Source organism: Scyliorhinus torazame, chromosome 2 (assembly GCF_047496885.1).
Source record: "Scyliorhinus torazame isolate Kashiwa2021f chromosome 2, sScyTor2.1, whole genome shotgun sequence".
NCBI lineage: Eukaryota > Metazoa > Chordata > Chondrichthyes > Carcharhiniformes > Scyliorhinidae > Scyliorhinus > Scyliorhinus torazame.
The window spans coordinates 168618541-168644254 of NC_092708.1; the positions used below are offsets into that span (position 1 = coordinate 168618541).

The 25714-nt window shown below is 42.6% G+C and overlaps 1 protein-coding gene across 4 annotated transcripts in view; it reads right to left on the reverse strand.

The window, feature by feature from the left end:
• dgkg (diacylglycerol kinase, gamma) overlaps positions 1 to 25714 on the reverse strand; it is a 985082-nt gene that overhangs the window by 518976 nt on the left and 440392 nt on the right. For all 4 annotated transcript variants that reach the window (XM_072479609.1, XM_072479595.1, XM_072479601.1 and 1 more), the window contains 3 exons: positions 17836 to 17953; positions 7585 to 7673; positions 5176 to 5292 (listed from right to left, as the gene is read on the reverse strand). In XM_072479609.1, coding sequence (XP_072335710.1) covers positions 5176 to 5292; positions 7585 to 7673; positions 17836 to 17953 — 324 coding nt within the window. The remainder of the gene's footprint in view (positions 1 to 5175; positions 5293 to 7584; positions 7674 to 17835; positions 17954 to 25714) is intronic.

Consider the following 25714-nt stretch of genomic DNA (forward strand, 5'->3'; position numbering starts at 1 on the left):
ATTGTGTTGTTTAGTTTTCTCGTTGGGCAGCTCCAATCATTCAGGTCCTTAAAAATGATGGTATGGTGAGCATATGTGGTCACCACAAGTTCACCATTAACCAGGTTTCCAAGTTAGAAGCCTATCCATTACCTAAGTTGGAAGATTTGTTTGCAACTCTTGCATGAGCCAGCAATATCAACAACTCTTTCTAGAGAAGATTCGAAGCACCACGTGACCATCAACACGCATAAAGAGTTGTTCAAGCACAATCATTTGGTTTCTGGTGCATCCTCCAGCCCGCTGATCTTTCAGAGGATGATGGACAACCTGTTACAAGGCATTCCTCAGGTTGCAGTCTACTTGGATGACATTTTAATTACAGAGAAGTCTGAGGAGGAGCACCTCAGCAATCTTGATCAAGTTTAAAAAGGTTTTCAGAGGCTGCATCAGAAGAAGAGCAAGAACTGTTGAGTATCTAGGCCACAGAATCACTGCACAAGGCTAGTCTCCTGTGGAGGGGAACATTTGATTAATTAAGGAACGCCTGGAGCCCAGGAATGTGTCAGAGCTCAGGTCATTTTTGGGCTTAGTAAATTATTATGGAAAGTTTTCATCAGAGCGGTCTACAGCGTTGGCTACTTCTGCACAAAGAAACCAAATGGAAGTTGGAATCTGCACAGAAGCTTTTCAAGGATATGAAAGCGCTTCTACAATTGGCTAATCCATTTTGACCCAGATAGGGAATTTATTCTAACATGCAATACCCCCCCTGCAGTGTGGGGCGGTATATTCTCATTTAATGGACAACAGATCTGAAAAACTCATCAGTCTTGCATCTAGGACGCTGACAAAGGCTGAAGCATCTAGGACGCTGACAAAGGCTGAAAAGGGATATTCACACATGGACAAAGAGGGTCTAGCTATCGTTTTTGCGGGAAAAAGATTCCGTAAGTACCTCTATGGTCATTTGTTTACGATATGTACTGACCACAAGTCTTTGATAAGTCTTTTCAGTGAGTAGAATGTATTCCTCCCAAGGCCTCAGAAAGAACACAGCGCTGGACGCTTACATTGTCAGCATATCAGTACAATATCATGTTCAGAGTCCGCAATTATTACAGATAGCAGAAGGTAATGCTTTCACCAGCAAGTATTTTCCGTGTTTGCAAGTTTGCCAATTGACTCTGCTGGGGGAATGGAAGAGGAACGTTCATATTCAGATTCTCAATCTACCTCTTCACCTACGGTTCCATACCAACTGTTACAAGATTCATGAGTGGTATTGCATAGGTCGTAATGCAATTGCATAGCTCCTGGCATACTTTCATAGAGTTAAGGCATTACTTTTGTTGTATTTCTGTCCTGATGTAGGATTGAAATTTATGGGGGGGGGGCTGCTGTTCTGCTGAGTTACTGTTATTGTCTAACTTAATTACTTATATAAAGAAGTTCCTTCTTTTGAACAATGCATTCAACTAGCTGCTTTGTGATCTCAAGTTAACACTAGCTCTATTTTCATAACAATTCAAATTTTTTTTTTTTCATAGAATTTATAGTGCAGAAGGAGGCCATTCAGCCCATCGTGTCTGCCCCGGCTCTTGGAAAGAGCACCCTACTGAAGCCCACACCTCCACCCTATCCCCATAACCCAGTAACCCCACCCAACACTAAGGGCAATTTTTGGACACTAAGGACAATTTTAACATGGCCAATCCACCTAACCTGCACATCTTTGGGCTGTGGGAGGAAACCGGAGCACCCGGAAGAAACCCACGCACACACGGGGAGGACGTGCAGACTCCGCACAGACAGTGACCCAAGCCGGGAATCGAACCTGGAACCCTGGAGCTGTGAAGCAATTGTGCTATCCACTATGCTACCGTGCTGCCCATAATGGCAGCCATGGTTTCGCTGTAGTAAAATTAAATAAAACAGAGTTCCACTAAATGTACTCAAACAGTACTCGGGTCATCCTCCCATGTACAATACATTTCTTCTTATAATTACAAGGAAAGACAACTTCTGCTTTAATCATAGCTAAAGGAAATCAGTGATTTGATGGAGTTGCTTTAGTGGTCACAAAACAGCGAACTTCTGAATTAAGCTTGAAACCCCACTCACCAACAAACACAATTCATGTTGAGTTCTGCCACCTCTGGGGATGGTGGATTTCCCAATGTACAGTAGAAATTCCTAACTTTGTATTCAAGTTAAAGAAATTATAATCATGCTGCGAATAAAAGGTAAACATGCTCAAATGATACATGCAAAAAACATCCCTTGGTGAATTATATGTCCAGCAATTTTGTTTTCTTCAAAAAGCAAACGTGCAACATTTGATCATGTGAATATTTCAGATGGACTACTCAATTAATAATCAACATCCATAATTCGTTTTTCAGACTGATAATAATCATAAGGAGTCAGCGGTACATTAAACATGTCAACTGACATACCATGGAGTACAAAAACTACTTCTACTTATGTGCACCATTATAAAATGTACATTTGCAATTACATGTCTTATCTCCTTAGATTTCTGCAGTGCAAATTCCAAATTTGCCAATTGACTCTGCTGGGGGAATGAAAGAGGAATGTTCATGTTCGGATTCTCAATCTAGCTCTTCATCTATAATTCCAGACCAACTGTTACAAGATTCACGAGTGGTATTGCATTGGTCATAATATGATTGCATAGCTCCTCGAAGACTTTCATAGAGTTAAGGCATTACTTTTGTTGTATTTCTGTCCTGATGGAGGGTTGAAATTTATGATTTCTACAGTGCTCAATAAGACATTGCACCATAACCTACAAGGCCGCAGAGATCACGGACATCAAAGTAGCTTACCCTGACTTGATATGAACTGATAATTATGGAGCACATGATTTTAGGGTGGCACGGTGACACACTGGTTAGCATTGCTGCCTCACAGCTCCAGGGACGCGGGTTCAATTCCAGCCTCAGCTGACTGTGTGAAGTTTGCACTTCTTCTCCGTGTCTGCGTGGGTTTCCTCTGGGTGCTCTGTATCCGGGCAGCACGGTAGCACAAGTGGATAGCACTGTGGCTTCACAGCGCCAGGGTCCCAGGTTCGATTCCCCACTGGGTCACTGTCTGTGCGGAGTCTGCACATTCTCCCAGTGTCTGCGTGGGTTTCCTCCGGGTGCTCCGGTTTGCTCCCACAGTTTAAAGACGTGCAGGTTAGGTGGATTGGCCACGCTAAATTGTCCCTTTGTGTGCAAACGTTAGGTGGGGTTACGGGGATAGGGTGGAGGCGTGGGCCTAAGTAGGGTGCTCTTTCATGGGCCGATGTACTCAATGGGCGGAATAGCCTCGTTCTACACTGTACATTCTGTATCTCAGGGGTTTTACCCCTTGTGTTAAGTCTTACAAAAACATATTTAGTATTGTTTGACTTTGAAATCTTGCTGTTCAATGTTAGTAACAAACAGCTTAACTAACTGGGTATCCTGATGGTATATGCTATCATACCATATTTCATGTCACAAAATGCATCAGTTTTCTGTTGAGAAGACTAAGAGTTAAAAAATAATCTGCTTTACTGAAGCTAGAGCAAAACACTGCGGATGCTGGAAATCTGAATTAAAACAGGAAATGCTGGAAATACTCAGAAGATCTGGCAGCATCTGATGAAAGGGAGAGTTAATTTCAGGTCATGACTTTTTTTATTAGACCTGGGGAACAAATAGAAATATTGTAGCTTTTCTTGCATGAGCAGTTTTAAATACAGAAATCCAGGCAAAGGCCATAAGCCAATATATCAATAACACTGAAAATAGTGTTTTGGACAGGAGGTGTCTCTTTCATTCCCATAACTAGGATCTGTTTTGAGTTAATGATGTCAGTAGAAGCATTAATTACAGTGAAATAGTTGAACTCAGAAATACTCGTGCTCGAGCGTGCAATAACAGCTTGGTTCCCATCCCTAGCCTAGTTTCCTGTAGCGTAAGGATCCTGCAGTAACCTGGGCTTTACTCGAGCAGGCGCCGCAGCACAGGTTTAATTCCCGTACCAGCTGAGAATTCTGAATTCTCCCTCTGTGTACCCGAACAGGCACTGGAATATGGCGACTAGGGGATTTTCACAGTAACTTCATTTCAGTGTTAATGTAAGCCTACTTGTGACAATAAAGATTATTATTGTTATTGTGCAGTTGCAATCCCTACTTTGGAAATATTATTACACCAGAGGTAAATCCTACTTTTAAGGACTAGACAATAAAGTGTCATGAACATTTATTTTCTCCTTTTAAGAACCTCCTTTTCCATTACTATATTATTTTTCAAAAATCTGGAAGTGGCATCTCACAGAAGGCAGCCATGCAGATGAATCATTATTTTACAGTTAGCGAGAACTGCAGTCGAAGTACCACAAGGAAGCACCAAGGAAAATGCTAACCGAAGATTAAGTGAGACAGCATTTAGTACAAAATTAGCAACACAAGAGTTGTACACTGAAATGGCATTGTTTCCCGTCCATGAACAGCAAGACATCCGACACCAAATGATCTCATTTTAAAATGATATACATCAATGGTTTATTTCTGTTTCTTTTATCTTCCCCAGGTCTTGTGAATTGTCTTAACCAAATACACGGAATCACCTATTTTGCTCCTCTCCGTTCATTTTAAAAATAAACTCATCTTCATCATCTGGACATTATATGAAACACAAAAGAGTCTGCAAACAAATCTTATGAATATGGCGAACTAGAGGGCAGCACGGTGGTGCACTGGTTAGCACTGCTGCCTCACGGTGCCGCGGTCCCAGGTTCGATCCCGGCTCTGGGTAACTGTCCGTGTGAAGTTTGCACACTATCCCCGTGTTTGCGTGGGTTTCGCCCCCACAACCCAAAGATGTGCAGGGTAGGTGGATTCGCCATGCTAAATTGCCCCTTGATTGGAAAAAATGAATTGGGGACTCCAAATTTAAAAAAAAAAAAATATGGTGAACTATGAAACTGGCAAAGAATTATTTTTTTCAAGGTCATCACCACTCTTGTTCCAAACTGTTCATCCATTTCTGGATAACATTTCACATTAGCTGGCAACAACTCTTCGCCTGCATCGAGAAACCAGCCTGCCCTCTAGTGCCCAAGACATGCCACTGGGTTTTTGCAAATATCCTTGCCCATTCATTTAAAAATAATGCATATCATTGTCTCCGTACTTACAGTAATTTGGCACCAAACACAGTGGAGGCCTGTGAGACCCTGGTAACATTTAATGCTTTTATGGCACCGGTCACATTTGGCTGGAGAGTTTCCTTCCACCCAAACATGTTGCATAATCTGTATAGAAGGTAGAGAAATAGGAAAAAAAAACATAGAATTAGATCAGTCACACTGGTTATTCAAAAAACTAGCTAGTTTATTTGAGTCAAACAGGACTCTTACACAATACATACAAGCAAACCAGCAGATTCCAATTCAAATAATCTCAATATAAAAAGTTAAATTACCTTGTTGACATAAGTAAAAAAAAAATGAAGGCATTGTTTTCAGAACAACTTCATAATCATAAAATAATTTTCCAGTATAACCATCCTTGGAAAAGTCATTCACAATGACATTTTTTGTGGTATTTAATTCAATTTTTAAACCTCACGATGCTCAAAGACCCGCCACACTTTTCACCTGTCAGTCTGTGTCGGGCTGCGGGGAGGGCATTCAGGGGAGGACAGAGGTCACAATGTCAAACATAACATTCATCTCCTTAAACAAGTTTTCCTCTTTAATGGCAGTTCTATTTCCTGCAGGAATGATTATGTGTGGTGGTATTCATTTAGTTTTGTGACATCCCTTTGGAGTACAATAGCCTGAAAGTTTTAATGGCCTGGCTTTTCCAGCCAGCGCAGAGCAGGAGTGTACACTATTGACTACATTTGAAACTACAGACTCTCTTTTTTATACAGGAGCGTTAAAACCTTCTTGTCCTCTTCCTATTTGAATCTAGCAACCAGATGGTTCTGGACGTTTAGTGATGAGGCAGAATTCCAATGATATCAAGTCACCTTTCATGCCGTGAAGTGAAAGCATCCCCCCCCACCCCCCCAAGATCTGTCTTCAAGTTCAGTGAATTTCACAGTTTTAAAATATGTCCATTAACTGTTTTAATTGTAGGTTCCCCTTCCCCCATCAACTCTGTCACTCCTGACACTGCTCACCCTCTTAACAGTGCTCACTCCCTTCCTGACACTACACAATTCCCCTCCTGCTCTTGCAACATTTCCCAGCACGTCCCGATGGTGCTTAGTTCCCTCCCAAGCAGTGTTAGGGTCGAGCAGTGCATCCGGGTGCAGGAGGGGGTGAGCAGTGTCAGGATTGAGCACTATTGGGGTGAGTAGATGTCAGGGGTGCAGGAAATACTGACATATTGTCATACTATACAGAAGGCAGTGAATAACCCACTTTTGACTGGTAACAAAATGGGTATTCTTTCATCAATGATACGGAGTAATGTCAGGGGTGCAGGAGAGGGTGACCAGTGCCAGGGTTGAGCAATATTGGGGTGAGTAATGTTAGGGATGCAGGAAGGGGTAACCAGTACCAGGGATTGGGTAGTGTTGGAGGTTGAGCAATATCAGAGGAGCAATATCAATCCAGGAGAGGATTTAGCAGTGTGTGGGGTGAGGAAGGTAGGAGCAGTGTTTGGGAGTTGAGCAATGTCAGGAGAGGGGTTGAGCAGCTTTGAGAGGGGAGTAGAGCAATGTCATGAAAGGGGAGGTTGGGCGGGGTGTTGAGCCATGTTGGGTTGTAAGCAGTGTTGGGAAGGAATGAACAGTACTGGAGGGAGGAAGGTGAAGAGTTTCAGATGTGTCGGGATGCTGGAGCACTTTGACACTCCTCCGAATTGAAAGGGCCGCACTAAACAGTGCTAATAAATCAGGATAATAAACAACCTAAATACTGGGCAAAGAATCCAAGTTTACATGCTGACAGTTCTGGGGTACAATCAGCAAAGGATCCAACAGAGCAAATTCTGGCAAGCCGCAAGTTTGAGGTTCAAATAAAAATTGACTCCCGGAGTTCCAATGCCGTCGCCCCCCTCAGTAGCAGCGAATGCCTCAGTCACTACTGGGATCAGGAAATCTGGGCCATTTTTTGTTTTTGATAACCTTTCGCTATGTTTTAACAGAATCCAGATCAAAGGAGTTTATTTGTAATTGGGATACATTTTCATCACAACACACATGCGTGTTTCTGATTCATTGATACAGCTTTGAAAGCCACAGAGGTCAAGTATTATAATAATTTATGATCAAGACTATGACCTGCCCAAATATGTTTTTCCTAGGTAAATATATTAAATGTCATTAAACAACAATTACTTTAACAGCATTTCTCAAATACAAAAATGTTACAAATACATTTCTTTATAACTCTGAAAAATTAGCATTCAGAGATTCAGATTATTGGTTCTTGAGGTTCATTACTGCAGAATAGTTACAAAAAGTTTGTGAAGTGTGCTTCGAGCAAGGTTCGAATACTTCAAAGAATGCTCCATTTTCAGACTTACAGTATTCACAATACTAAAATCTATCTTCTGTATGCACTGCGAATGACCAGTGAAATTTCACTTACATTAGTATTCCTTTTGGATTTTACATATGTGCTTATGCATGATGCAATTTCTTTGGAAACACATCTCTCATGGACTGTGTATTTGCAAACTGAAAAATAAAGAGGAAGGTCAAATAATATTTTTGTAGTAAGTATGGACTTCTCTTATTTATAGGATGCTCGTCTACTCTGTTTAATATGAGTTTACTTAATTTGAATTATTTGTTAACTTGCATATTTCTGAAAAGAGACTACTTTTTGTCACCATTTTTTGCAAGAATACCAATGTCAGGGGAAACAAGAAATTTTTACTATGCGAGATGCGAGTGCTGATTGGTTGGCAAGCGGAATCTGATTGGTAGAGGCATGCCATGGAGAATGCACCAGTTGATGATCACTGACAGTTAACTGCCATACATTGGTTGAAATTCAAACCAGGCAGCGTGACTTTGATTGGTCATGGCATTGCATTGAGAAATGAATTAGCAAAGCTGTCACCTAAAAATGTTTCATTTATATTTCCGGATAATTCAGAATGTGCTGAGCAAAAGTCAACTTCAAATTAACAGGAATGAGCTGTATCAAGATGATTCATGCTAGCAATCTTTCAATAACTAGTTCAATAAGCTCTGCAAACTTTAATTAAACTAGGAATTCTGAGGTATAAAGGTTACTTGAAACCGACATTTAGGAACAAGTGGAAAACCTCCCATGTGTGGGTATAGAATTTCATAGCTTAAGTCCTAAGAACTGAAAGCACGGTCTCCGATTGTGGAAGATTATAATTGCAGATAGACGTGAGACCAAAATTAGGTGTGTACAGATAGATTTACCAGGTTTGTGTAAAGATTTCTTACAAATTGTTACATTTTTGGGCAAGATCCTTCTCCATCTTCCTCTTAAGCAGTCCCTTGAGATCGAGGATGACTTGCTTCCACTCTGATTTGATGGATCCTGAAATGGCTGGTGAGTCCAATGCGCAATCTGCAGGCTGCCACATACGGGACATATGGGCTGGGATTCTCCCGCCACGCCCCACGATACTGGGACGCAATTCTCCAGTGACCGGAGAATCGGCGCAAGTCGTGCGCTCGGTTCCCGTCGGCGTGGTTCCAACCTGGTTCCACCCGGCAGAAGCTCGGACCTGCAGCCGCACTGGCTGTCCATTGGGGTGGGACGGGGGATCAGACTCTGGGGGGGGGGGGGGGCCTCCACGACGGTCAGGCCCGCGATCGGGAACTATCGATCGGCGGGCGCGTGTGATCCGGGGAGGGGGGGGGGGGGGGGGCGCTACCCTCTTCCGCGCCGGGCCTCTGTGTTGCTATACCATGTTGCACGGCGCCGGCGCAGGTCCGCGCATGCACGCGGCGGCCGTTTCCGCTGTGCAGCACTCCGGCGCCGTGCTGGCCTCCTGTGGGCCACTGAATCTCTGGGCCAAGAGACCCATGGACGCCGGCGTGTCAACACTTAGCCGGGATTTTGGAGAATCCCGGCCATGATGCTTCAAGGATTGATAGATAGATGGTTTGGAGGGTTATACTTTCCATTCAGTGCTTCGACTTTGCCTTTTTATATTCCTGATGAGGTCTCTCCTATGTGTCCATTGCTTTCCTGGATGAACCATCTTCACTTTGGTTGGTCACAAGTTAGTTTCTGGTTATGTTGACCTCTTCAGGGATAATTTCAGGGCATCCCTGAAGCATTTTCATGTCCTCCTTGGAGTCACATGTCAACACTAAGGGGATTCCCCGCTCTCGTTGCAGTCTCGCTAAAGCGTAACGAGGCCGGTGAATAGCAGGAGAGGCCAAATACGAGATCCGCCCAAGGCGGCAAACAGTTGCGATGCAACCGACCCGTTCCCTTAGGCAAAATCGGGATCTCGCCGTAGTTTGGCGATAAACCAATTATCACCACTTAAGCCCCATTTCCATATAATTCACGAAAGCGACCCCATTTCCAACAGCCTCCCATCATTCAAGGCCTGCCCAGCAAGTGCTCACACTGGCGCCGATTAGTGGAGGCAGCCAGCTGCTTACCTCGTCCTGTGGTCTTCAACGTCCCTGGGGGCTCTGGGGCCAGAGGGCCCCGGTTCACTTGGTGGCACATGTAAAGCCATGTCGCCCTGACCCGTGTGCTGACCTCGAGACACGGCCTCATCAGAGGGGAGGAACTTGGGGAGCCGATGACCAACATCTCCAGTCCATGGGACGGGTCCGGCTTGACACCCGACACCCCGTCCTCCTGATTGGTGCCCATAGGGCCCTGGGGTCCACTTTGGGATGGAGGGGCAGTTGGTTCGAGCCCCAACTGCCCCTGCATCATCTGGCTCTGCCAGCCCTGGTGGTTCCCCATGGTCTGCATCATAGTGCTGACGCCCTCGGCGATGCTCCTCTGTGACTGGGACATGCTCTGCAGCACCTCGGCAATGCCCACCTGCGATTGGGACAAGCTCCGCAGCGCCTCGGCCATTCCCATCTGAGAGCTGGACATGTCCCGCAGAACCTCATCAAGGTCAGCTTGGTACTGGGTGACATGTCCCAGTGCAGCGGAAATACTGCCGAGATCCTCAGCCATGGGCGTTACCGACTGCGCGACGCCTTGAATGCCTTCACTTTTGGTGCCGATGTTGTGCTCCAGGCTCTCCACTGCAGTCACCACCCTGGCAGTGTTGGCCTCGGTGCCACTCATTGCCAGTGCCATCTCTTACGCTTCTAAGCTCTGGGATTCCTCCAAGTGGCTATGGATTTGCTGGAGTGATACTTACATCCCTCTCTGAACACCAGGTTGGTCCCTATCATCTCCATCAGTTCCAAGTACCTCTGTACCAAAGACTCAGCATCAGGCTGGGACCCAGCTGGGTCCTGGGATCCAGCAGACCTCAGATTGCTCTCACCTGTGCATCATCAGTAGTGTAGTGCTCATCAGTTTGCGCCCCAGAAGCCTGTCCACAAACATGACCCACCAAGGTGCGTGTATCTGTTCACCGAGGATAGAAGGTGAAGACCAGCCAGGAGTGTGATGACAGAGTCAATTCTAAAGGTAACAAAAGCGTAAATGAAAGTTTCAACAGCAGACAATGTGAGAGGGGATGAAGTTAGGTGATGTTATGGAGCTGGAAATCAGTGGCCATGGAGATGGTACAGATCTATGGTCAGATTCTAATTTTCGGATCAACCAAAGTTCTGAATAGACCAATTTTGTCTAAAGCGGTTGACAGAGAGAGATACATTTTATAGCTAAGAAGCTGAGTTTTGTGCCGGGGCTGAAACAATAGCTTGGGTCTTTGCAATATTTGACTGAAGGAAATTTCCATTTATCCAGTACTAAATGTCGGATAAGCAACCTATCACTATAGCAACAGTGGAGGCGTCAAGAGAGGTGATGGTAAGGTAGAGCTGGGTGTCGTCAGCGAATATGTAAAATCTAAAATTGCTTTTGGATGATATCACCAGACAGCAGCAAGCAGATAAGAAATAGGAAGGGCCCGAGAATAGACCCACAGCCATGATGACTGACAGCTCAGCTTCCATTGCAGCTCAAGGAGAAGCCACCCAACGTCTTGATGCTTCAGTGGAAGCTCAGACTCATCATACATTCGCAGCTTGCTCCCTGCATGCTCAGACTGCTGCAATGGTAGCTGTGGATACCAGTGTACAAAGGAGCTTGCAGCATGTCATCGCATTGCAGTAATCTATCCCCCAGCACATTGCTAGGATTGCTGAGGTGCAGCCCCAGGCGTGTCCAGCTCTGTGGGTATGAACTTGCTGTCCATTCTCAAGGAGGACAGCAATTATCCTCCCACGATTGCAACTCCACAAGCACCTTGATGATTGTCTGACAGCCAGCCAGCCCAGACATCTGTTGCCCTTGCTGATGTAGTGCTGTCCAAAGCCAGGCCTACAAGGTCACAGCAGTTTGATGCTTCCTTGCAAAGCCATCTGCAGTCTCCCCAGCTGAAAGCCAGAAATCTGCCAGCAGCCATGCGGCAGCCACTGCGGTTACTCCACACAGCAGCACTAGTACAAACAACGACACATAATAATAATAATCTTTATTGTCGCAAGTAGCCTTACATTACATTAACACTGCAATGAAGTTACTGTGAAAAGCTCCCTAGTCGCCACATTCCGGCACCTGTTCAGGTACACAGAGGGAGAATTCAGAATGTACAAAGGGAAAACATGGGTGATTAGTTGACATTTGTATGGAATATGGCATGATTTTGGTTTACTTTGTATAGCCTTTAACTTTTGCTTTCTAACCAAGTGGACGCTGTGATGATCAGTGACACAGGGAAGGGAAGGTGTGGGACCGTTGATGGGTGTGGGACTGTTGATGAATGAGACATTGAGGTTTCATTTATTGCTCTTGGATTCGGATGTGTTGTTCCTGGACAGCATGACTGGAAAGGCGCTGTGTTGGTTGCCTCCTCCCTCTTCTCAGCTTGTCACTGTAAGGCTGGTAACAATGTGAGATGGCACACCATTACAAATAATGACCTGTTCTGGCAAGTATTGCAGGACTTCTCCATAGCAGTTCAAGGAGCTCAGGCATTGTTTCAACACATCACTATCTGTTCTATCACAGTTCATATGGTTGCTTGGCTTTTGTACATGTATGCTGTCCATGTGTGCATGGGCTGTGCATTGGAGTCATGCTGCTGAAGGATAGCTCATGTCACCAATTAGTCACCCTCTCTTTTGACTCCAGTACAGATTGCAGAGTGGATTGCCTCAGAATGAAGTCATCAAGAGTGCTGCTACCATATCAGCAGTGCCGTGCATGATATGCTGCATAGGCGCACATGCCAGCTGAAGGGGCATGGTACATTTGAAAGTAGACATCCAATACTCAAAAACCAACTTATGTGTGGTCAATGGCACACTGCACCAGGGAAAAGCCTACAACGCTTGCAAAGTTGCATTCACACTCTGCATATTTCTCTCTGACAACAGAGTATAACATATATTTAGAATACAAATTGTCAGTTCTTTAAGCAACAGTGGACAGCAAACTGGGAGAAGTTGCAAATATTGCCTGGTCTAGACTGGAATGAGCCAAACACGGTCACCTTCACAGTCAAGCTATGGTCCTGCATCCATGTCTGGAAGCTAGTGATTTGTGCAGAATCCATGAAATCAGGACAAAGTCCTACAATCACTGCAACACCAGTTGATCAATTGGCAACTAACCTTAAGAGTAACATAGGAATACAGGACTTAGGAGCAGGAGTAGGCCATTCAGCCTTTCAAGCCTACTCCAGCATTCAATAAGATCATGGTTGATCTGGTTTTGGTCTCAACTCCACTTTACCATCTGCCCTTCATAATCCTTAACTCTCTTGTCTATCAAAAATGTATCTCACTCAGCCTTGAATATATTCAATGACCCACCCTCCACTGCTCTTTGGGGAAGAGGATTCCACAGACGACCAACCCTCAGAGAAAAATAAATCTCATCTCCATCTTAAACTGTGTTTCCTAGCAGTTGATGAACCTTTAAAGACAATTGGTGAGTGCGTCCCTCTTGTTGCTCAATGTATCTTCAGCAGTGCATGTTTAAGAGAGGATGTTAGCTGGAGCATTGAACTCCGAAATGGCGGTGCTGCCGCCAGAACCACATTACTCACCGATTGACATCACCATCTGCTTACTCTGAATAATTTCACTGAACCCTTGCTGCGCACATGCTCACGCCCTCACAAAAGGGCATCCATTGTGGCTTGCACCAGAAGTATGCGTATGTACTGTAGATGCCATTTTGGAGCCAAAACACTGTTCATAGCACAAAAAAAATTAAGCCGAGTAAACCTTTGAAGCCAGTGTTTAAAATAAGAAAATTGTTCTTGCGTGGTAATGTGGCATATTTGTTATTTTGATATTTTTGTCCAAGGATAGTTTACCGAAGTGAACTAAATGGTCAGGCTGCTTAAGGAGCAACTGGTGAACCTGAGAAGGTATCTACAATGGATCCAAATTTGATGCTGCGCTACACAGCCAATAAATTTGTTTTGAAGTACGGCCATCGTCAGTGTTGTTGCCAATATGTGCAGAGCAAGATCCCATAAACAGCAATGAGATGAATGAACAATTTATCTGTTTTTGTGGTGAAACTCAGAACTCTTTGTCAAAATTAAAACCGCCGTGGGATCAATGGATTTTATGTCTATCTTAAGAGGATAGATATCAGTGCTTTTGCTTAATGTTTAGTCCTTAAGATGGCAGCTCTTAAAATGCAGCATCCCTCGATATTCTCTTGTCCGATGTTGAGATAAGGTATGTGTTATTTCAATAATGATGGACGTGCAAAGCAAACCGTCTGATCCTTGTCAAGGCTCCTGAAGGTGTCTGAAAGGATCTGGTGGTGTTAAAATGTAAAACAGCCATGATATTATCCCCATGGTGTTGCGTTGCTGCTTTTATTCTGCCAGATGGCACATTTCAAAAATAGTTTTCTCGATCAGACACAGATTTCAACCAGCTTTGCTACCCATAACTGCAGAAATTGAATTATATCAACTCTGGTACTCGGTCCACTAAAACAAAATTGACTCCAAGTGGAATGTTTCCCATGCCTGCTGGTCACCCCCTCCCTGGAGTTCTTGCTTCTTATTCAAAGTCTCCACCAGAGTCATGGAAGCAGTTCGAGGCCCACATATTTGTCCCTATTCAGTTCAGTAAGATTTTTCTATCTGAATCAGGCTCCAAAGAATTCTGCAGCACCTCAAATGCCAATTTTCGTGGGTAGTCCTGTCAAGTTCTGCTGCTAATTTCTGTGACATATTATCAAGAGGCTCAAACATCAAGGCAGCTTGAAGGGGAGAAATGGACATGGTGACCGGCCCAATGATTCATGGCTTTTTATTAGTTTTCCAGAAATTGAGAAGACTGGCTCTCCGCAGCAGCTTATCTCATCCATGTTTCTGCACATGAAAGCACCGCCCTGAGACTGAAGACTTAGAAAACCAGACCTAAATTCATTTGCATGGAAAAAAAGAACATATTTGAAATGAGAGTAAGAGTATACAACCTCGCTTTACTGCATGAAATCAGGGAACCACAGAGAAACTAAAGCATGCAGACAATGTCTGTCAAAGTTACAAATTACATTCTGGGCCAGTGTTGTACTATCCCTTCACATCCTTCTCAAACTGGCTTGGACATGTTGCACCACACCAGCCTCCTCGAATGCTTCTCCTCCATTGTCCAGCTGGGTGAGATTGCACTCCTCTGTCAAATTGTAGTCACAGAATCACTTTGTCAATGGCTTTACTTCTCTTTCCACTCCTGTACAGTCAAGACTGAATTTCACCAATAATCTATTGTTGGTTCCCTCCTTTTCTCATCTACATGCTATCCCTTGGCGACATCATTTGAAAATGTATCAGGTTCCGCATGTATGATCATAGCACACAGTTCGGTCTTCAAATTGCCTGACTGTTTCTCTGGTGCCCAGTACTGGATGAGCTGAAATTTTCTCCAACTTAATATTGAGAACACCAATGTCATTGCCCTCAGCCCTCGCAATTAAGTCCTTTCCTAAGCCACTGATTCCACGCCTCTCCATGGCAACCATCTGAGTTTGAAGCAAATAAGTAACAACGTTGATGCCATACCTGATCCTGACATGAGCTTCTGCGGACATATCCATCTCATCACTAAATCCGTCTGTTGCCACTTGGCTTAAAACACCCAACTCCAACCCTTCATTTGCTCATTTGTTACTGAAGTACTCATTCATGCCTTTACTGTGTCTAGACTTGACTATCCCAACGCACTCCTGGCCAAATTCCTATCTTCCACCCTCCACAGGCTTAAGTTCACGCAACATTCTGCTACCTGCATCCCACCTCACTCTATTGTCCTCTTCACCACTGCTCACTGATATACACGGTTTGAACAGTGCCTCACTTTTAAGGTTGTTAAATCCCTCTGTGATCTGGCCCCACCCTGTCTCTAATCTCTTCCAACATCGCAACCCTCCAAAATCTCTTCCAATTCTATCCTCTTTCAAATCCCTTCACACCTGGCATCCGTTCCTCCAGTTGCTGAGGATTTAAGCTCTGGAATTCCTTCCGTAAATATCTCCGCTTTCCTTTTTGCCATTAGGGTTGCTCTTTAAAATCTACTCTGTGGCCAGATTTCTGGCACAGTCCCCAGAGGAGCAAGATCCATTCTGTGTCGGGGAAGTTGATTTCTTGTGTTTCTTGCAGCCCCTTTATTAAAATTCACATTCGATTGTCCAATTGCTTGACTAGTATTGGTAAGAATTGAAGAAATTTAAGATTAAAAAATTAAACTGGGATAAAATTTAAAAAAAGGAAATTGATGAGGGCATCTGTCTGAAGGGTGTTTTGAAATGTGAATTAGCGTACCAGTGGGAAAAGCATGTTTTTACCTCTGTGACAAGGGGGAAACAATTGGGTATAGAAGAGGTAACTTCGAAAGTGGAGAGATATGGGAATTGGTACTTATGTGCTAAAAAGCCGGATTCGGGTCCACAGGGTGAGTAACATCAAAGGGAAATAGTGATATATCCATAGCACAACTGGAGAAAGGGACACAGTAGCTGCAGTTACCATCACAGCCACACCCAGCTGTAAAAAGTGGTCTCCCCTGAAAACAAGTTATTACCAGGAGGGCAGCTGGTTAAAATCAAAATATTTAACTGAGAAGAATACACTTTTGCTGAAACTGAAGATGGTTTTCCCAAATGTAGACAAATAACCTGCGAGCGGTAATTATCTTCTGATTTAGCTCATAACGTTATGCAGTACTGGATGATATTTGGAACAAGGGACATCTGAGAGTTCTGGAAACATTAGGTAGTTGGGAAAAAGGGGTAACTACATGAGATACTGTGTGTGTTGAGCCATCAGTGTAGTTAAGTTTACTGTGTATTATAGTCCATCTTGTCATGTGTTTTTCTTTTAGGTTAATAAATAATCTTTATTAATTGATCACAAAGCAACTTGACTATTCCTCCCATGTTTGCATACCCTTTCTCATAGTATACCAAATTGAAAATATACACCAAGAAGAACCGATGTTCCAAGTTACACTTCTGGGTTTTGGGATACCTTCGCATTTAACATCAGCGGGGTTCATTTTTTAAAAATTAAGGGGCAATTTTCTTTTAGCGTGGCCAATCCACCTACCCTGCACATCTTTAGGTTGTGGGGATGAAACCCATGCAGACACGGGAAGAATGTGCAAACTCCACACGGCCAGGGGGCCGGGCCCGGGATCGAACACGGGTCCTGGGCGCCGTAAGGCAGTAATGATCAGCCTCCCAGCAGGGTTCATAACAGATTAAAATGATACACTCCACGGGAAGAAAAAGTAGCTTGTTGAAATATTGCCGTCATTTGATAGACTGTTTAAAACCACAATGCTTTTTAAAAAAAAAAAAATTTGAAAGGTAAAATAGCTTCAGGGAAGGTCAACACTATATGATAGGATTGGGGAAATTCCACAGTATGCAGAAATTTTAACACCCAAAATCAGCTGAAATTTAGAATGAAATCAGTGGGACACTTAGGCAGGTTCCACCCAATTGTAGATGCAGCTCGCCAAGCAATTAACATAAAGGAAGTTTAGAATATGATTCAGCATAATTGCCCCAAACCACTTAATTATCTATAGTATATTCTGCAGGATGTTTTGTCTTACCATTCAATTAGTACTTATTCAGCAGTTAATAAGCACAAAAGTACTATTAACAGATGATCTGTGTATTATGTTTATTTTCTTTTTCTACACCACCCGTTCCCTCAAATTATTAACTTCAACAACATGGTAAATGTTGCATTAGCACAAGCACACACTGCCGTACAATAATACAGGTTTAACACAAGCTCATTTTGATGCACAGGCCAATTTGCAATCATGGTTTCATTGGTTTTATGCTGGTTAAATTTGCATACCATTCAAGACCAAGACTGAACAGACAAGTAATCTTGACAGCAGGTAAATTATCCTAACCTGAAAATGAAAATAGGAAATCACATTTGTGAACTACTGTATTCTACAAAATAAAGGTGCCCGGTTTAGCTCAGTTGGCTGGACAGCTAGTTCACAAGGCCAACAGCGCGGGTTCAATTCCTGTCACTGCCAGTCAGCTCTCCCCGTCAAAGGGGAAAGCAGCATCTGGTCATCTGGGACTATGACGACTTTACTTTATTCTACATTTCAAAATTAACTGCATAACATGCGCGGTTGCTCAGAAAGAATGGTGTGCTTTAGTAGTAAAATAGGTGGAGGATTTACTTACAAGAACAACAAAGACCTTGTTTTCTCACACCCAATAACATATTCAGACAGAAGTTGCAGTATGCAGGCTTGTTGAAATGTTTTAATCGCCAAACATGTTGACCATCGTCTTTCACATTCTGCAGTGAAAGAAAACATACATAAGGAAAACCAACAATACCTTCATTGAAACATTTTCTTTTCGTATTCCTTGTCTATATCATATAATAGTACATCACTGAAGGAGGCCATTCACATCACTGAGTCTGTGCTGGCTCTTTCAAAGAGCAATCCAATTAGTTCCATTGCTCTGATTTCTCTCTATGCACTTGCTGTATTTTCTCCTTCAAGTATTTATCCAATTCCTCTTTGAAAATTATGATTTGATTTGTTTCCATTACCCTTTTGGGCAGTCCATTCCAAATTCTAACCATGTGTTGCATGACAATTTTTTTCTCATATCATCCATGGTTCTTTTGCCAATCTCCTTAAATCTGTGCCATCTAGTTTCCTGCTCCAAGGAACACAAGTCCGGCGTGTAGCCTACCGAAATCCCACATCCCTGAAACAATTCTGGTAAATCCCTTCCCGGAAGTGTGAAGTAAGGCAGCATCACTGAAGTGAGAGCGAAAAACATCACTTGAAATCCAAGAGGTGATTGACTGGTGAGTATTGCTGCTGTTTTTCTTTTCTACAGAGTTTAACTTGGTAAGCAGTTGAAAACAGTGGGAGCAGAGTGGGGCTATCCACTGCCAGCAGGAGCCAGTGTGAGCTCAGAGCCCACATTTTGAGAGAAAATTCAAGGTGTGGCATCACAGGGAAGTAGGTAGGTGATTGGATCATGTGTATTTCCTATTGATCTTATCTAAATAAGGGAATAAACTGGTGAGTCTTATATTTTGTTTTATTTAAAATGAAGTTTACTACTAGTAAGCTGTATTAAATATTCTTCACATTTATCAGTGTTAGTAAGGTTTATTGGTATTGGTAAAGGTTTACTTGCAGTACAAAAAGTTATAAACTAACAGATGGGAATGGCAGGGTTGCTCTAACCTCTAAAGTGCATATCCTGTGCTATGTGGGAACTCCATAATGCTTCCCATACCCTGGGTGACCATTTGTGCAGAAAGTGTAATCAGACTTTTTTATTTGTTCATGCGATGTGGGCATTTATTGCCCACCCCAATTGCCCTTGAGGCAGTTAAGAATCAACCACATTGCTCTGGGTCTGGAATCACATAAAGACCAGGCCAGGTAAGAATGGCATATTTCCTTCCCTAAAGGACATTAGTGAACCAGATGTGTTTTTACAACAATGTTTCAATGATCATCAATAGACTTTTAATTTCATATTTTTATTGAATTCACATTTCACCATTTGTAGGTTTACATTAACACTGCAATAAAGTTACTGTGACAATCTCCTCATCGCAACACTAAGGTGCCTGTGGATACATGGAGGGAGAATTCGGAATGTCCAGTTCAAGTTCACCTAACAAGCACATCTTTTGGGACTTGTGGGAGGAAACCGGAGCATAAGGAGGAAACCCACACAGACACGGAGATAATGTGCAGAGTTCGCATGGACAGTGACCCAAGCCGGGAATCAAACCTGGCTCCCTGGCGCTGTGAAGCAAGAGAGGAATACTAAGGTGCACACAATACTGAGAGAGATAGATACCATGCGAATAAGGAATTGTAAGTTAAGAGATGCGATTTGAGTTAAAAGAGAAAGTAATAAAGTCTAAATCAGGGTTAATGCGCTTTACTCAAGTGTGTGGTTAATAAGATTGATGAGTTACAGATAAAGATTGACATCTGAAAATATGAAGTGGATATCAGAGTTCTGGCTTAAAGGAAGTTGCTCAGGAAAGATTAGGAAGGGGACGGGTGGCAGTATTAAGGAGAACATTGCAGTGTTGGAGAGAGAGGATATCCCAGTCGGGTTAAGGACAGAATCTAATAGGCTAGAACTAAGGAACAAAAAAGGTTGTAATTACGCTGCTCGTGTAGCCTGTACGCCACCAACTAGTCGGAAAGATTTAGAAAAACAAATTGGAATCAAAGGTTAGCAGGAAAAATGGTAGCTGAACAATATGCTACCTTAAAAAAAAGAGATAGTTCGGACACAGTCAAGTAATATTCCCTCAAAAGGGAAAGGTGAAGTAAACAAAAACAGAATTCCCTGGATGACAAAAGAGATAGAATGAATATGAAGAGGAAAAGGTGTGCTTATGACAAATGACAGTGGATTGTGCAATGGAGAATCAGGAAGAATGTAGACGTTCAGAGGGGAGGTGAAGAGGCAAATCAGAGAGGCAAAGAAAGAGTATAAAAGAGACTTGCCAGCTAAAAGGAAATCCCAAAGTCTTCTGTCGGCATATATATGTTATATTACCCTTTCGTTACTCTCTGCTTCTTAATCCAGAATGGTCTGATGGTGTGACTCTGAAGAAACTACCAATCTTTAACTTAAAGCAAAACTAATTTATTGAATAACGATTGTATTATTGAGTTTGCATGTCCCACAGAACTATAACTAGTAATCAAGTAACTAATTTAAGCTACACGTGCTAAACTATGCTGTGATCTATCTCTCATACACTCCACTGTCTAGTCACTCCCGGTTGGAAGAGACCAAGATCCTTTGAATTCTCAGAGTTATAGTGGGATCTAGTGTTGTCCTCTAGTAGTTGTGTTACACAGAGATGAATAATTAACCCTTTACTTGTCTATATATACACACATATCATTATATCCCCCCGTTTTTAACATTTCTTTCTTGTGTAACAAAAGGAAAAATGTGGACTAATATTTTAACAAAACTTGACATATATATCTTTGTACATGGCAAAATGAGTAACGATCATACAGTTTCCTATAAATTAGTTACAAATTCAGTCTATTAGGTTTTCTTCTTCTTCTCATTGATCTTCTTAACGAGGAGTTGACAATGTTTTTACAGTTCTTTGCGTGTCATCACAACTTTGAGTGTTGGTTAGGTTAAAGTATCCTGAAGGATTGTTTCATTAAGTTGCAAGTCCAGGAAAATGTTAGTGTGTAACCTAATTTTTTGAAGTTCTCGATGATTTCTTCGAAGTATGTTTCCTTCAGCCGTCTTAACTACGTACGAACGTAGTGTAGTAGTCGATTATCAGAACATAGTCACGACCATTGGAGTGAATTAGGTCTATACCAACTTTGGCCCAAGGAGAGCTTTCCAACTCATGGTGCTTTAGTGTCTCCTTGCTCTGCGCAGGCTGGAACTTCTGACATATCTCATATGCAAGTACTATGTCAGTAATGTCCTGATTAATACTTGGCTAGTATACTGCTTGTCTCGCCTTCGCTTGCACTTCTCAATTCCGAGGTAACCTTTGTGAATTTGATTGTGTATCATTGGTCTGTGACACAGTGGTATGACTATCTAGTGTAGTCGAAGAAGTAATCCATGCACGATTGTCAAACGTGCCTGAACATTTCTAAATTGAGGACAATGCCCTTTCGGCCACCCATTATTGATATGGTGTATGCTGCGTTGCAGCATTGCATCCTTCTTTGTCTCTTCTCGGATTAGGTTGACCTTTTCATCCTAGGCCGGAGGATTTTCAGCACACAGCTGTACTTGAATCTCAACATCTTGTATGAACTCAAAAGGTTCACTTTTTGATGTTATGGAGCGTGATAACGCATCTGCTGCGATCAGATCTTTTCCTGGTGTATGGATGAGGTTGAAGTCGTATCTTCTGAGCTTCATCAAAATTCTTTAGAGTCGTGGAGTCATGTCGTTGAGATCCTTCTGTATTATATGCACCAATGGTCTGTGATCCGTCTCTACAGTGAAAGTGGGAAGTCCATAGATATAGTCATGGAATGTCAATATGCCTGTTAATAGTCCAAGACATTCTTTTTCAATTTGAGCATATCGACATTCTGTTGGTGCCATCACTCTAGATGCATATGCAACAGGCCCCCAAGACGAGCTGTTGTCTTTTCGCAACAGTACCGCTCCTATTCCGTCCTGACTTGCATCAGTCGAAGTTTCCGCCTCCCTGGTTGGATCAAAAAAAGCTAATATAGATGTAGTCGTTAATTGTGATTTTAAATCAAGCCACACTTTTTGATGATCATTTGTCCATATGAAAGAGGTTGGTTTTTTTGATCAAATTTCTCAGAGCTGTTGTTCTGGTTGATAGATTAGGAATAAATTTGCCTAAGAAGTTGACAACGCCTAGAAATCGTAGAACTGCTTTTTTGTCCTTTGGGACTTTCAGTCCCTGAATGGCTGCAATCTTTTCAGTGTCAGGTCGCACACCATCTTCGGAACTCTGATTTCCAAGGAACCTGAGCGGGGAAGTGCCAAAACTACACTTGGATTGATTCAGTTTAAGACCATACTTGTGTATGCACTGAAAAAATGTATTTAATCTCGAGATATGTTTATACAGGGTAATACAGGGTAAAAGGCAGGATTCTTGGAAGTATGGAGGAACAGAGGGATCTTGGGGTCCACGTACATGGATCCCTCAAAGTTGCCACCCAGGTTGATAGGGTTGTTAAGAAGGCGTATGGTGCGTTGGCTTTCATTAACAGGGGGTTTGAGTTTAAGAGCTGTGAGGTTTAGTTGCAGCTTGTTAAAACTCTAGTTAGACCACATTGGAATATTGTGTCCAGTTCTGGTCGCCTCATTATAGGAAAGATGTGGATGCTTTGGAAAGGGTACAGAGGAGATTTACCAGGATGCTGCCTGGACTGGAGGGCATGTCTTATGAAGAAAGGTTGAGGAAGCTAGGGCTTTTCTCACTGGAACGAAGAAGGCAGAGAGGTGACTTGATAGAGGTGTACAAGGTGATGAGAGGCATGGATAGAGTGGATAGCCAGAGACTTTCCCCCAGGGTGGAAATGGCTGTCACGAGGGGACATAATTTTAAGGTGATTGGAGGAAGGTATAGGGGAGATGTCAGAGGTATGTTCTTTACAGAGTGGTGGGTGCGTGGAATGCACAACCAGCAGAGGTGGTGGAGTCAGAGTCATTAGGGACATTTAAGCGACTCTTAGACAGGCACATGGACAGCAGTAAATTGAAGGGGTGTAGGTTAGGTTGATCTTAGATTAGGATAAATGGTCAGCACAACATCGTGGGCTGAAGGGCATATACTGTTCTTTGTTCTTCCTTTGTTGATGACCATACGATAACGTCATGACATGAACACCCTTTATTCCCTCAGTCATCTGTTCCATAATGCGGTGGAAGATTTCAGATGCAGAGATCATTCCGAAAGGCATCGTGTTAAAGCAAAATCTGCCAAAAGGTGTATTGAAGGTGCAGAGCTTTCTGTTCGAGTCATCCAATTGCATTTGCTAGAAACCTTGCGATGCATCTAATTTGGCGAAGATGTGTGCATTTGCCATCCCGCTGGTGATCTCCTCTTGTTTTGGAATAGGATTATGTTCCCTCATGATGTTTTTGTTGAGATCCTTGGGGTCTATACATATCCGCAAATGTCCTGACGGTTTCTTCACGCAAACCATCGAACTGGTCCAGTCAGTCGGTCAGTGACTCTTGAAATTATCCCTTTTTGTTGTAGCCTTTCTAATTCTAGTTTTAATCTTTCTGTTAGTGAAGGAATTCTCCTAGGAGGATGTACCACAGGTTTGGCATCCGTTCTTAACAAGATCTTATACTTGAATGGAAAGGTACCCATGCCTTTAAAGACATCTGGATATTGGTTTAATATTCCTTGGATGTCATCATGCAGTATGGGTTAAGATGAAGTTGCAGTATAAATTTGCTGTAATAGGTGTAACTCCTTGTAGACTTGTGCACCTAAGAGTGATGATTTATCTGACTTGACAATCTCGAATCTTAGTGAAGTCGCAATATCCTTGTTAGAAACGATCAAATAGCATGATCCAATTGATGAGATTGAATTGCCATTATAGTCTTTTAATCTGCAGGATACTAGAAGTATCTTAGCAGTTTGCTTAAGCTTTGTGAGATCAAGCTTTGTAAGCAAATTTGCTGAAGCGCTTGTATCCAACTTGAATTTAATTGGACAGTTTACTTTTAATACAGTTTTCCATTGTGTCCGAATTAATTGAGTTTATTAATTTAAGAGGTGATCTTACTTCAGTGGAGTTATCAAATTTTTCTATGACTCCTACAAAGAAAGTGTTTTCCAGAGAGTAAATATCTGTATCTGCTGAAAATTCTGTTCTAAATCTTCTTCCTTGGATTCAACACTTCGTACATTAATCTGTCTTGAAATCGGTTTACCATATTTAAATGCGAGTGAGGATCTGCACTGAGCAGCACAATGTTTTAATTTGCCATACTGTGAGCATTGCTTTCCTCTGGCAGACCATTTTTTTTGAAAGTGGGAGGTTCCACACCTTGAACACGTCATGACGTTGACGTCATTACACACGACACTTCTTCGTGCATGCGTAGATCGGCTTTCGTCCGATTTATTGAATAGCGATTGATTAATATTGAGTTCGAACACTCCACAGAACTATAACTAGTAACCAAGTAATCTATATTAAAGTAAAGTTATAACTAATTTAAACTAAACATTCTAAACTATGCTGTGATCTATCTCGCATACACTCTACTGTCTAGTAACTCCTGGTTGGAAGAGACCCAAGATTCTTTGAGTTCTCATATTTATAGTGGGATCTAGTGTTGCCCTCTAGTGATTGCGTTCACCCTTTACTTGTCTATATATATATACACATATCATTACAATATATACACACGTTATAGGAAAAGGGTGATGGGGTAGGAGTAGGGCTGATAAGGGACCAAAAAAGAGACTTACGCATGGAAACATGAGGAATAGCACAGGTATAAAATGAATATTTTCACCTGTCTTTAACAAGGAAGAAGATGCTACTGAGGCAATGCTGCAAGAGGAAATACAGGCACTAAATTGACAGATTTAAAATTGACAAGGAAGAGGTATTGGAGAGTTTTTTGAAGAGGTAACTGATGAGTTAATGAGAACAATGCTGTTAATCTGTTGTACATAGATTCCAGAAACTATTTGATAAACTGCTGTTCTACAGATCTGTGAGCAATAATATAGCACATGAAAAGAAACTAGCTGAGTGACAGGAAACAGCAGTGGTTAATTATGTTTTTTGGGTTCCCCATGAGTCAACGGTGGGACGCTTGCTTTTCCTGATATATATTTATGACCTAAACCTTGTTTGGACAGGACATAATTTCAAAGTTTGCGTATAATGCAAAACTCAGAAGCATTGTGAACATTCAGGCTGATAGTGTAAAACTTCAAATGGACACAGGCAGACAAGCGATAGATGTGGAGAAATATGAAGCAATTCATTTTGGTGGGAAGAACATGGAGAGACAATACAAAGTATACAACTCTGAAATGGGTGCAGGAGCAGGAGGACCTGAGTGTATATGTGCATACGTCATTGAAGATGGCAGGACAGGTTGAGCGTGTGTCTGTATTCTAGGCTATATTAATACAGGCATAGGCAAAAGGAAGGGAAGGGATTTATGTTGAACTTGTAAAAGACACTAATCCGGCCTAAGCTGGAGTATTGCATCCAGTTTTGGCTTCCACACTTTTGGAAGGATGTGAAGGCTTTGGAGAGAGTGCAAAAAGATTCATGAGAATTGTTCCAGAGATGAGAAACTTCAGATATGAAGATAGTTGGAGAAGGTGGGACTTTGTGTTTGGAGAAGAGAAGTCTGAGCGGAGAGGAGATGAGGCAGCACAGTGTCTAGCACTGCTGTCTCAGTTCCAGAGAACTCTGGGTTCAATTCTGGCCTTGGGTGACTGTGTGGAGTTGTCCTAGTGTCTGTGTGTGCTTCCTCTGGGTGCTCCGGTTTCCTCCCATGGAGCAACGCTGAGGTTAGGTGGACTGGC